General features: G+C 45.0%; 1 protein-coding gene across 3 annotated transcripts in view; it reads left to right on the forward strand.

Moving 5' to 3' along the window:
* The window catches only part of LOC139540195 (SLIT-ROBO Rho GTPase-activating protein 1), a 160,456-nt gene extending 147,701 nt beyond the window's left edge, over window positions 1–12,755 (forward strand). For 2 of the 3 annotated variants that reach the window (XM_071343810.1, XM_071343808.1), the window contains exons 19-22: window positions 3,496–3,676; window positions 5,436–5,573; window positions 8,363–8,747; window positions 9,776–12,755. In XM_071343810.1, coding sequence (XP_071199911.1) covers window positions 3,496–3,676; window positions 5,436–5,573; window positions 8,363–8,747; window positions 9,776–10,177 — 1,106 coding nt within the window. In that variant the 3' untranslated portion in view covers window positions 10,178–12,755. The remainder of the gene's footprint in view (window positions 1–3,495; window positions 3,677–5,435; window positions 5,574–8,362; window positions 8,748–9,775) is intronic. The other variant, XM_071343809.1, reaches the window with a different exon arrangement.
* The last annotated feature ends 1,184 nt before the right edge of the window (window positions 12,756–13,939 follow it).

The following is a 13,939-nucleotide window of genomic DNA, read 5'->3' on the forward strand; positions in this document are numbered from 1 at the left end:
GAAAGTTCACATGTTCCAGAAGGCATTTCTGCCAAAAAACGAATTTCGAGTTTTTTTTTCAAGTTTACGTTCAATTGGCTCTCCTGTGAAGTAGTGATGCTTGACATACGCCTAGTTTCCTGAAACGAGTCACCATATATGTATGTTTTATAAAGCCAGCCACATTTAATAGTTAGGCAATTGTTATAGACCTAATTACGTTGACGTTTCCTCACTTTTTATAGACAATTGAGGCAAGGGCTGTTTTTTCATCTCCTAACCCCGCTGCTGCCTCCGCTGTATTGTTCTCAACACCAATCTGCTGGTTAACCTCTCTAGGGTACGTGGGACGGTAGCGTCCCACCTCGTCAACAGCCAGTGAAACTGCAGGGCGCCAAATTCAAAACAAAAGAAATCCCATAATTAAAATTCCTCAAACATACATGTATTTTACACCGTTTTAAAGATACACTTGTTGTAAATCCAGCCACAGTGTCCGATTTCAAAAAGGCTTTACGACGAAAGCAAACGATTATGTTAGGTGAGTGCCTATTCACAGAATAACACAGCCATTTTTCCAGCCAAAGAGAGGATTCACAAAAAGCAGAAATATAGATAAAATGAATCACTAACCTTTGATGATTTTCATCAGATGACACTCATAGGACTTCATGTTACACAATACATGTATGTTTTGTTCGGTAAAGTTCATATTTATATCCAAAAATCTGAGTTTACATTGGCGCGTTACGTTCAGAAGTTCCAAAACATCCGGTGATTTTGCAGAGAGCCACATCAATTTACAGAAATACTCATTATAAATGTTGATGAAAATACAAGTGTTATGCATGGAACTTTATATGCACTTCTCCTTAATGCAACCGCTGTGTCAGATTTCAAAAAAGCTTTACGGAAAAAGCAAACCATGTAATAATCTGAGGTCGGCGCTCAGAGCTCAATCAAGACAAAAAGATATCCGCCATATTGTGTAGTCAACAGAAGTCAGAAATAACATTATAAACATTCATCTTCATCAGAATGCACTCCCAGGAATCCCAGTTCCACAATAAATGTTTGTTTTGTTCGATAATGTCCATCATTTATGTTCAAATTCCTCCTTGTTGTTCTAGCGTTCAGTACACTTTCCAAACTCACGATTCGCGTGCAAGTCCAGCGGAAAATACGGACGAAAAGTTTAAAAAGTTATATTACAGTCCGTAGAAACATGACAAACGAAGTATTGAATCAATCTTTAGGATGTTTTAACATAATTCTTCAATCATGTTCCAACCGGAGAATTCCTTTGTCTTCAGAAGTGCGATGGAACAGAGCTCGCTCTCACATGAACGCGCATGGTCAGCTCATGGTAGACCTTACTCAATCCCCTCTCATTCGGCCCCACTTCACAGTAGAAGCATCAGACAAGGCTCTAAAGACTGTTAACATCTAGTGGAAGCCTTAGGAAGTGCAAACTGACCAATATCCCACTGTATCTTCAATAGGGAATGAGTTGAAAAACGACCAACCTCAGATTTCCCACTTCCTGGTTCGATTTTTTTCTCAGGTTTTTGCCTGCCATATGAGTTCTGTTATACTCAGACATCATTCAAACAGTTTTATAAACTTCAGAGTGTTTTCTATCCAAATCTAGCTTTTATGGCTGAGTAGCAGGCAGTTTACTGTGGGCACGCTTTTCATCCGGACGTGAAAATACTGCACCCTACCCCAAAGAAGTTAGCTTTGCTATTATGCGCACAGCAACATGGTCTAGGGAAAGGCACCAATTCAACAGCGCACTGATGTTTCAGAAACGCGGACAGCGACCGCTATCAAACATGGGAGGAAGCGTGTTTGTTATCAAATAATGTGTTATTAGTGTTGCACCATTGGCCTTAACCATATACAATTTCAGTAGCACATGTCTTAGTGATGGACTGTTCCATCCCCACGGCCTCCAGAATGGATGAGTCCACTCAGACAGTCGGGAATCAGACAGGTGTCTTGTGACATCATGATTTTTTTTTAAATTGCTACTGCTCAACAGCCTTTTGACCAAACAATCGACCAGTCGACTAAATGAGGTCAGCCCTACTTGAATCTCAAGAGAAGACAGGTTTAATATTAAGGGTTATCGTACTCAGAAAATAATCCCGATCATATAGGCCTAGACGATATCCAAAACATCTAACATACTGAATTGATACATTTTCTGTTATTTTATGTCTCAACTAAATTTTACCGCTAGTCAATGCCACAGCTGACTTTACCAATCTGTGAGGTAAAGTCGTTAAAGTATTCAATCATTTAGCTGTGTATTTCGGATGGAATTTACGCATTAGAATGTACCAGAGAATGCCACCAAAATAGAGCTCGTTCTGCATTTTATTTGATCAGTGTTTCTATTGGGTTGATCTTAAAATTGACATCTTGGACATCCCATGCCAAATCTCCATAGATATGTGTGATAGCTTGTAGTTTGGAAACATACTCTCTGGTGTGTAGTAGTTTAACCTCAGTACTGAGTAGAGTAGATGTCCCTGCACTAAGCACTATAAATATCCCTGTTCAGGGCCTTTAGGGCCTGTTGTCCTGGGTCCTCTGTGTTTAGCTCGGTTGTTATTGACACTGACTAAAATAGGCTAACTGATTGCTACCTTCAATCATAGATCAACAATACCATACCAATTTGTGACATAATTCAGACATACATAACCGTGACATACATACTACATAATACTGACATACACTGAGCGTACAAAACATATCTAATATTGAGTTGCACCCCCCCTTTTGCCCTCAGAACAGCCTCAATTCGTCAGAGCGTGGACTCTGAAAGGGGTGAAAAGCGTTCGACAGGGATTCTGGCCCATGTTGACTCCGATGCTTCCCACAGTTGTGACAAGTTGGCTGGATGTCCTTTGGGTGATGGACCTTTCCTGACATACACACAGAAAGCTGTTGAGCGTGAAAAACCCAGCAGCATTGCAGTTCTTCACACACTCAAAACGCTGTGCCTTGCGAGTGGCGCAGCGGTCTAAGGCACTGCATCTCAGTGCAAGAAGCGTCACTACAGTCCCTGGTTCGAATCCAGGCTGTATCACATTCGGCCGTGATTGGGAGTCCCATAGGGCGGCGCGCAATTGGCCCAGCGTCGTCCGGGTTTGGCCGGGGAAGGCCGTCATTGTAAATAAGAATTTGTTCTTAACTGACTTAGTGAAATAAAGGTTCAATAAATAAATACAAAAATACTACCATACCCCGTTCAAAGGCACTGAAGTATTTTGTCACCCATGTCTCAAGGCTTAAAAATGATTCTTTAACCTGTCTCCTCCCCTTCATTAACACAGATTTTAAGTGACATGGAAAGCGCAGCTATTCCTAAAGTTTTGTACACTCATTGTATAATTGCCAGAATGATTGACAATCTCTGTGATGACAAAGTTTCCTCATGTACTTTCTGAGCCGTTAGTTTGACACACCTGATCGTGTGCTCCTCCTCCTCCTCGTCTCCTGCAGAAGGTGAGCCCATCGAAGCAATCGCCAAGTTTGACTACGTGGGACGCTCGGCCCGCGAGCTGTCCTTCAAGAAGGGCGCCTCCCTGCTGCTGTACCAGCGGGCATCAGATGACTGGTGGGAGGGACGGCACAACGGCATCGACGGCCTGGTGCCTCACCAGTACATTGTGGTGCAGGACATGTGAGTATGCAGCCCATAGAGACAAACGCACAGCTTCTAGAGCTACTATCACATACAGTGTGTTATGCTCATGTTCTTATTCCATTTCAGACATCAAGGGACTGGTATTATCCATCAATCTGGTCACATGACAATATGCTGAATTAAATCTATTATTTTTCCAAAGACGGTACAATCCAGACAAGCAGTTTTGCACAGGAATTGTTAGTGGGGCAGGATTTGTAGTTGCACAACAGTACGATATGTCACCATCCTTGAAGTCTAGACTCCTACTCCCTTACGTTAGACTGTCGATTAGCGACTCTTGCATGCAGTATATGTCTCTACATTCTTGAAGAGGACTCCTCAGTACAGCAGTACAACCGCTCTCCTGCGTAACTGACCAATCAGTTAATAAATCAATCACGTTGTACTGCATTTTGTATTGTATTTTCACTCTTAAAACAGAGGAAACCCAACCTCCCTTAATCCCATTTAGGGTCCTTTTTCATAGTGAAAGTGCCGTCACCCATCCATATTTAATGTTCTCCCTCTGGATTAATCACTGCGCTGTCCCCGTCAAGTCCTCCCTGACTTGGTCAAGTCCTCCCTGACACTGACTTTGAGGGGCCTTGGCCAGTGTAAAGCAGGGCCCTGGGCTGCAGGCTGGGGGCCTCCGTCCGTCTTTCCCAGGTGTCCTCTAGAGGTCCTTAACTACGCCGTCTGTCATCCTCACCCCCCCCCCCCGGAGCACCTCTCCGCCCCGGGAACCGTCCCTCCACCCCAGCAACAGTCGCTGCCTAATGGGATGGATCTAAATCCTCATTAAGAGGGTGAGATGGCCAGAAAAACAGCTGTTTTAAAACTCCCCTCCTCCCTCAGTGCTGCGGGTCCTTTTCCAGCTGTCCCTCTGATGGCTGTTTTCTTAGTTAATGGAACGGCCCAGAGAACTTACTGCCATGTGTCCCGTAACATAGCATAATGTACTAGAGTGGAGCGGGGGGTAGGGGGGCTCTCAGGGCTCCGAGACACACGGCCACATCTAAGGGCCCAGAATAAAGTGATGTCTGGGAGATATCTCGCCCTTTCTCAGTCTCTGTTTGGCAGCCAGGGTATCCTCTTTCAGAGCTGCGCTGTGGGGCCAGGGGAACTCTAAGGCACGACTGAGCAAATTTACAGCATGGTGTGTACTGTCTGAGCACTTGGTTGAAATACAGTAAGATGTAGCTTTGCGTATCAGATGGCTGGGCCACGGTCATCCTTCTTGTGATACGTGCACTGCAGCGTGCGTGGTTTATCAGCCAGTCCATTAGTCACCGCTCCACCAGACTCTGTGGCTGGTAAGCAGGTCTGATTGCTGCCACCTGACAGGAACGGGCACCAATTGCAGTGTCTGCAGCTAGCGCTCCGCTCAGTCACACAGGCAGCCCACTGAGATAAACCAGACAGCTGGCACTGGTCAAGCTGCCTGGCAGTCCTGGACACACCATGACTAATGGCATGCTAATAGATGCAGGCCGATGAGTCAACATGAACCTGGAGGAGAGGCTAGTTAGGAATGATTGACTGAGCTCCTTTGTAGATCAGTTTGGTGGAGCATGGCACTTGTAACGCCAGGGTTAAGTCGCTTTGGATGAAAGTGTCTGCCAAATGGGTTTTATTATTATTATTATTAACTCAATACACTGTGGTCAAAAGCTTTACACTTCTAAGCTTTTGTTGCATTAAAAAAATATATATATTGTCTTTTTTTTTTGTCTTTTGTGTGTGTGTGTTACAGGGACGATCATTTCTCGGACACACTAAGTCAGAAGGCTGACAGTGAGGCCAGCAGCGGTCATGGAGCTGAGGACGAAGGCATGTGTTCAGGCAAAGACACGGGCTCCCCTACAGACACCAGGATCTCTGATGCCTACAGGTGAGTTCCACCACATCTCACCTCTACCTCATGTTCAAAACGTTTTAAAATGTTTTATGCTGCTTGCCCGCCTGCCACACACACACTAGCCTACCGGGGACGGCAACCCTTGTGTGACCCCCAGCACACGTTGACGTCTCACTGTGGTATCCTCTCAAGCATTTAGCTAATGAAAGATGGCCAAGCCAATAACTGCCTGACTGATGGGACAGTCTGTCTGCCAGGGCTCTGGCTCGGACTACCACCAGCACCACCACACCCTCTCCTGACTCCACTGTACTGCCTGTGGGCAACTAGAGTTTAAAAGGCAAAAGTGGCACATAAAATGTAAAAATATAAACGTTCTGTGGAATGTAAACATTTTGTATGGAGATGAATCTATGAGTTCCAATGAAGGAAAAGACGTTCTGCATACCTGCCTTTTACTTCTGGTTACGACTGAGGGGGTATTGGAGTAAGTCATTGCGTCTAGATCAGAATGACCAGATGCTTCCACACTTCTAAACCTGGGCCCGTGTTCACAAACGGTCTAGGAAAGTAGAGCTTGCCTTTTTAGAAAGATATTATGTGGACAGAGGGACCTGATTCTAGATCAGCACTCCTACTGCTCTAAGAGAATGCTTGAATACGGGCCCCGTTTCCCTGTCCTGTCCCGCTCCCACCTACTCTCTCAGCGTAATGGCCAATAGAGTTCTCGTTAATGATGAGTTGTCCCAGTCAGTGGGTCATTTCAGTTTTCAAATGAGTCGGCTTTAGAGAGTATGTTGTAAATACATTAGAAAGTTTTTTTAATAGTGGTGCTTGGTCATTCTCAGAGCAGTCCAGGGCTGATACACACTCACTCTCCTGGTGTATCTTTTTGGCAGGGACTATGTTGGCTTCTGGGAGAGCTCTAGTATTTCGTATTTGTTCTTCCATTCATTGCTGCATTCTAATTTGTGTGGCGGTGTAGGCGACCTTGGACAATCTACCACTGGCATCAGCCCAAATACAAGTTAAGATACTGTTTTATTAAAGGGCTTGCTCACTTGTCTCTCTGCTGGAGAGAATGTTGATGAATCACACTGTGTTTTGTAGTATCTTAGCTATGTGTTCCATTCTGCAGATTCAGAGCCTCAGTCACCTTCTCCAATCATGTTCCATAGTCATTTCCTGTCACTGTCCCCCCCCCCCACACCCCCGCCCCACTCCCAATTCCCATGCCGTGTCCAAGTTGTTATCCCCTCTCTCGCTCCTCCTGGCAGCCCTCCATTTTCTCTCGCTCCCCTCTCTCTTTCGCTCTCTCCACTGTTCTATGCAGACATGGCTCGGCACTGTTGAATCATTCATATCTTTGGCTTTATTTAGACATCTACTCCCACTGTTCGCGATCAACAACGATGCACTCACTAGCTAGTCAAAAGCCCTGAAGTGCCTGGTATGTTGTCAGGCGATTTACATCATTTCTGTTATACAACTGTATTAATTACAGCATAGAATTGTAGTCAGTCAGCCAGACAACATTATTGTATTATCTGGTTTGCGTTTGTATGACATCATCAAAAGCATGGTAAAGAATGCCGTGATGTCAGTGAACCGTTGTCTCTGTATTGTGTTGATAGACAGGAATGCATATCATTTACTCTAGAATCTTGGATGAATAGCTAGTGTATAATATGGTTTAAAAGTACACAATGACTGTCTATGGGTTGTACTGTAGCAGTTATCTTCCTTCCTATAAGCCTGTTCATAGATTAAGTTGTGTGATTTTACTCCCCCCTGCTGGTCATGATGAGTCCCTGCACTTGTTTACCCCCTGCAGTAACACACTCCTCTCCCAACCCCCAGTCAGTCCTCCATACTGTATCAGAACACATCATGGCCCATATTTAGCTCCATGATGAAGGTCCCTCAGGCTCTTAATGACGGTGGCTGAGACAGTGTTCATTAGGCAGGAATTAGACTGGGACTTGAAACACTCTGAAAAGCCTGGGAGGGATGATTAAGGAATGAATAGCTGCTAGACTCATGAATGACAATTCATGGAGATAAAGGTTTTGTCACAACACTGATATGAGACAGGAAGTGCTGTGCAGCTAGCCTGGTCCCACATCTGTTTTGTGCTGTCTTGCCAACTACTATGGTCTTGTAACGATACCAGTTTGGATACTACAGCAAGCCAACCTGCAGTGTTTAGTGCTGATCAGGTTGTGTGATGTAACATTATGACTCACACACACACTTGGCTGTCTCCTGCTAGGCTGGCTGGGTGTTATAAATATGCAGATCAGAGCAGTGTCTTTTTAGAGCCCCGGTAGAAATTACGTGTGTGTGTGTGCGTGCGTATGTGCGTGTATATCTATGTTCAGGAGGGTGTGTTGAGACAGACAGGTTCAGATGGAGGACAGCTCTAATGCTGAGCCAGCTGTACCTTCTCCCAGGCAGGGGGCCTGCTGTGGCTGGAGGTGCTGATAAAGACCCCGCCTGCAGGCCTCTCAGTGTTGCAGCGTGAGCCCTGCCAGCCCTCACTATACCTGGGCTCTGAACAAGCTACTAGGAGCACTTTGGGACTGCCATATAGGTTTACATCTGAACACTAAATTCAGACAGAATGCTTCAACAACTCTGCCTGGTGTCTCGATCCACATAGTGACAAAGAATCTGTGAGGGACTGTAGCTACATTACCACGGCCCGTCTGCAAGACAAAGCAACATTTATAACGTATAACGCCATAGACCTGCCTAGTTTAAATAAAGGTTAAATAAAATAACCTGACCTCTGTGTCTTTGCACCACCCCTCCCACGGCAGGCACAGAAAGAGGACGGAGCCCCCATCGCGCCGCCCCCCTGTCCGCCCCAGTGACGTCCACTGCATAGTACACTCCCAACAGATCCACGGGGGCCAGGGTCACACCCCTGAGATGGGTTCCCCGGTGCTGGGTCACTCCTTCAGCCCCCGGGATCTGCTGCGGAGCCGCAACCACGGCCAGCTGCCCATGGACAGTCCAGAGCGCCGGCGGCGCACCGGCCACGGCAGCCTGACCAACATCAGCCGCCACGAGTCGCTGAAGAAGATGGAGAGCCCGCCCATCCGACGCTCCACGAGTTCTGGCCAGTACACGGCCGTGTTCCAGGAGCCCCACCCACACCCGCACGGTGGCGGCAAGCCCCTGGACCCGGAGACCATCGCACAGGTCAGCATCAGCAACGAGGGACGAGCACAGCTCACTCCAGCACCACAGCCCTGCACTGCCCTGTAAACCTAGTCAGTGCTAATTCTGTATTCTGCTCCTGAACACCTCTGTCACATCACTCCCAAACACATTCACATTGACAATCTAGTTGTCTTGTTATCAAGACGCTCCAATACAGAGTGACTTACAATAAGTGAAGTCAACAAATGTAGGTGAGACGAGACAACCACATGTCACCATCATTGCAAGTAAAACTTTCTTTAAAGAATTTCTGCTAGCAGCAACCCCAGCGCTAGTAAGAATATCACAAAAAAATATGTGTTTTTGTTGCTTCATATAGCTTCTGGGACATTGACGTTGAGTTAAATCGCTTTTGAGACCCGAGTATCTATTTTTGTAATGTTCCACACCGTCACACAAGCTGTTAATTTGGTCCGAGTGCCGCGTGTCAGAACAGAAAATAGAAAGTCATTATTTCAAAGCGGCATCAGTGTCTGCATGGTAATACTTTGTGTCGTTACAGGCCACAATTACCTTATCAGAGCTCTGATAACAATGCGATGCGTCTTGGCGGTAGCAGTATGCATTGTGGGAAATCATGAGAAGCCATCAGCAGTGTGAAGAGACTTCTAATTAGGAAGCTGATGGTCAAAAAGAGGATGATGTCTCTCTCCATTGGGTTGTCTGTCTCTGTCTAGTAGGGAGATGCTCTGATGAATGTCTTGTCATCTCTGCATCTTGTCTTTGGTATTCGAAGTCGGGCACATGCCCAGGGATTTCAGTCTCAAGCAGCACTTTTGGCCTGACTGAGCTCGCATTCATGCATGGGCTCCCGAGTGGCGCAGTGGTCTAAGGCACTGCATCTCAGTGCAAGAGGCGTCACTACAGTCCTTGTTTCGGATCCAGGCTGTATCACATCCGGCTGTGATTGGGAGTCCCATAGGGATGTCACTGTTTTTTTATTAACTTCTGTCTTTTTCTCTCTTTTCCCTCTCTGTTTACCTACCGCTCGCACTCTCTCACCGCAGGACATAGAGGAGACGATGAACACGGCGCTGAATGAGCTGCGGGAGCTGGAGAGGCAGAGTTCGGCCAAGCACGCCCCCGACGTGGTGCTGGACACCCTGGAGCAGAGGCAGTCGACCGGGGGCCCCACCCCAGCTAGTTCCAGCGAGTCCCTCAGCCCCCTCCACAACATCCTGCTGAGGGCCCAGACCGGCGAGACCGGGGGGGCGCCGATGCGCCGCAGCACCAGCTCCTCCAGCGACACCATGAGCACCTTCAAGCCGGTGGTGATGCCCCGCATGGGGGTGCAGCTCAAGCCACCTGCCCTGAGGCCTAAGCCCCTGGTGCTGCCCAAGACGGGCCCGGCCCACCTCCCAGCCGCACCCCCTCCCCAGGACCCCCTGGACAAGTCGTGCACCATGTGAACGCTGAACTCTGGGATGGGAGCAGAGGCCAATGGGACAATGGGAGAAGGGCTCTGAGTCTAGATACAGTAGCAACATGTTATCGATGTCTATAGATTCTAATAATAATTATAACATTGTGAGGACAGTAGAAGAACAGTCCATTGCCTGGACATTGATTAAAGAAATCTGAGACATTCAAGTAAGCAAGGATACTGTAGTTTGCTTTGTGAGATGGATTTGTTTTCTTGCAGTGTCTAGAAGTTAACCAGTGTCAAGTAAGTTAACCACATTTATTGACAATGACAACATAGGGATATTCTCGGGTCTGCTAAACAGACTGAACTACCACAAGGAAAAGGGCATGTTTCAGTGTGAATATTTTCAACAGACAAATAGTTTGTCATGATCATATAGAAAATACTGTAGAATCTGCTGAAATGCCTAGCATCGCTCGATAGGTCAACTTTTTCTTCTTGATCATTACTATATACAGTAACAAATCACAAAGGCTTTCTTCGAGGTTACAGAAACAAGAGAACTACAAAAGAATGAACGCTAAAGAAACAGTGGTGCCACGTTTTGTTTCCTACTCCGCCAGGGGAACTATGGGAAATGTAGTCCGTGTCAGCTGAGCCCGACTGGAGTTCGCTTCTCACTTAGATGTAAAACGCTTAGGTTTAGAGTACTGATCGTAAGGCCTTACTGCCACTCGGAAATATAAGCTGTCAATAGTGTTCAGACCACCAATCGAAAGCTGCTGGTAGTATGGGTGTAGCTAACTAATGTTTATAGCTGAGATTGAAACAGAGACTGAAGCAGGGAGTGGAAGAGTCCAGATATGTGTGTGATCATAAGGGTACACTCATATATATGAGTTATGAAACATTGTACAAGATTGCCTACATGTTGATTTCACATGGCTTTATTTTAACACAGCAGCATCGTTCTAAACAAAGTCTGGAGGGAGACGAGGATACAACCACTATGTGAAATATTACCCGCTATGGAAATTCTGTGAAAATTGTTATATACTCTTAAAGACCTGTGTCGAACCTTCGTTGGCCTTCTGTCTTTAGAATCAAGGGGCCGGTTGAGAATGGTTTGCTGTACTGTAGACGCCCCACAATGCATATGACCAATGGTATACACAACACACGAGCTTGTTTTACTGTACACACAATGCCTGGCTTTCTCTGTCCAAATGAATCATAGTTTTAGAGCATGGATGTTACTCTCTCTTTCTCTGCTTGTGAAAGACTCTAGAAACATGTGGAAAGACTCACGGCAGTCAACTCTCCCAACGACGGAGTGCTGCCAGTAGCCATGGACTAACTGACTGTTACTGTAAAATACTACCTTGTTCATCATATTGCTTCTTGTGTTTCTTGTCAATGTTAGTGTGTGAGGAGCTTTCTATCCCAATAGCCCCCCCTCTGACCATGTAGGCTAATCCTTGTGTTGTGGATAGGGAGATGGGCTGGTCCATTACTCTGTGGGAGAGATGTGACTGATGTTTAGATTCTCCATCAGGAATCTGTCATTACATGTAGGCGATAAACCCCCTCTTGAATGATTGATTTGGTCCTGGGGAATACATACTCGCATGTTCACTGAAGACCATGTCACATGATGTGGGTGTATGTGACAACTGACCACCAAGGGAACTGGCCTACTCATACTGGAACTGTATGTCCCCCTGTTTTCCAATTCTGTGACCGTGCCCTCTAGAAGTCTGTCTGTGTAGCTGAAGAAAGAAGACTGATAGGTGCATGTGTGGGGAAGCTTGCATCTGGTTAAAGAGCAAGGACAAAAAAAAACAGTCTCAAATTTGCAATAAGCAATGTTTTCCTTGAAATACAAACTGCAACAGGTTTATTTTTGTCTGTTGCAAAACATTTATGTATATTAAAAGTGAATATGATCTGAATTCTGGATTACAACCCTTTTTTCTGAATTCTGTAATGTTCATTTGTTTAAGATTTTAGTTTTGTTAGAATTGAATAGGATTTTTTGAACAAAGGATGTAGAAATTCAAAAGTCCAGTGCAGAGTCTTGAAAGTTGCAGGTGTCCTACCCAAACCCGGATCGTATTCATTCGACACCAAATGGAAGAAAACTGACAAACGGAGGGAGTACCAAGAAGAAACACTCATTTAGTTTTCCGTTTTGCTACAGTGTCTCCTAATGAACATGAGCCTGTTGTATTCTGTGTTTTCTCTCTATGCCAATCATACACAGTTAGCAGTAGCGTCCTGCCTGTTGACTAACTTTGTGTCCTTGTACATCTGTAGTATGTACACGTGAAAGTGCCTTTGAAAATGTTTTAGAGGAACTTGAACTATGTTCTGTACTGTTGCGTTCTCATTTCAGACCCTGTGTTATGAGCAGTAGGAAGCAAGATGAATGAATTAATAATGATGATGCCATTTTAGAAAAAGTTATTAATTAATGAATAATAAAGATACTGCTTATACATTGTGACAATGCACTTTTATGTATAGAACTGTATATTTGGCATGAAATATCTTAACTTTTAGAGCTATTTGAGGGTTGTTCCTCAAAGGTTTTTCTTTCTAATAAAGGCAATTGTTCAGTCTGAAGTGGTCTTGTCCTCTTGTAATAAAATTAGCACTGCGCATGTTGTCAGCAGCACTATAAACCTCTGGTCATTGTGTTAAAGGATATACTTCACTATTTACAACTATACAACTAATTATATCTTACTCTGAAGAAAACGGGTGCAGTTGAAGTCGGAAGTTTACATACACTTAGAATACTTAGTCATTAAAACTAGTTTTTCAACCAATCTACACATTTCTTGTTAACAAGCTATAGTTTTGGCAAGTCGGTTAGGACATCTACTGTGTGCATGACACAAGTAATTTTTCCAAAAATTGTTTACAGACAAATTATTTAACTTATAATTCACTGTATCACAATTCCAGTGGGTCAGAAGTTTACATACACTAAGTTGACTGTGCCTTTAAACAGCTTGGAAAATTCCAGATAATGATGTCATGGCTTTAGAAACTTCTGATAGGCTAATTTACATAATTTGAGTCAATTGGAGGTGTACCTGTGGATGTATTTCAAGGCCTACCTTCAAACTCTGTGCCTCTTTGCTTGACATCATGGGAAAAGAAATCAGCCAAGACCTCAGAAAAAGTCTGGTTCATCCTTAGGAACAATTTCCAAACACCTGAAGGTACCATGTTCATCTGTACAAACAATAGTACGCAAGTATAAACACCATGGGAACACGCAGCTGTCATACCGCTCAGGAAGGAGACGCGTTCTTTCTCCTAGAGATGAACGTACTTTGGTGCGAAAAGTGCCAATCAATCCCAGAACAACAACAAAGGACCTTGTGAAGATGCTGGAGGAAACAGGTACAAAACTATCTATATTCACAGTAAAACAAGTCCTATATTGACATAACCTGAAAGGCCGGTCAACAAGGAAGAAGTCACTGCTCCAAAACTGCCATAAAAATGCCAGATTGCGGTTTGCAACTGCACATGGGGAAAAAGTTGTACTTTTTGGAGAAATGTCCTCTGGTCTGATGAAACAAAAATAGATCTGTTTGGCCATAATGACCATCGTTATGTTTGGAGGAGAAAGGGGGAGGCTGGCAAGCCGAAGAACACCATCCCAGCAAGCACGGGGTTGGCAGCATCATGTTGTGGGGGTGCATTGCTGCAGGAGGGACTGGTGCACTTCACAAAATAGATGGCATCATGTGGCAGGAAAATTATGTGGATATATTGAAGCAACATCTCA

This window comes from Salvelinus alpinus, chromosome 15 (genome assembly GCF_045679555.1).
Source record: "Salvelinus alpinus chromosome 15, SLU_Salpinus.1, whole genome shotgun sequence".
Classification (NCBI taxonomy): Eukaryota; Metazoa; Chordata; class Actinopteri; order Salmoniformes; family Salmonidae; genus Salvelinus; species Salvelinus alpinus.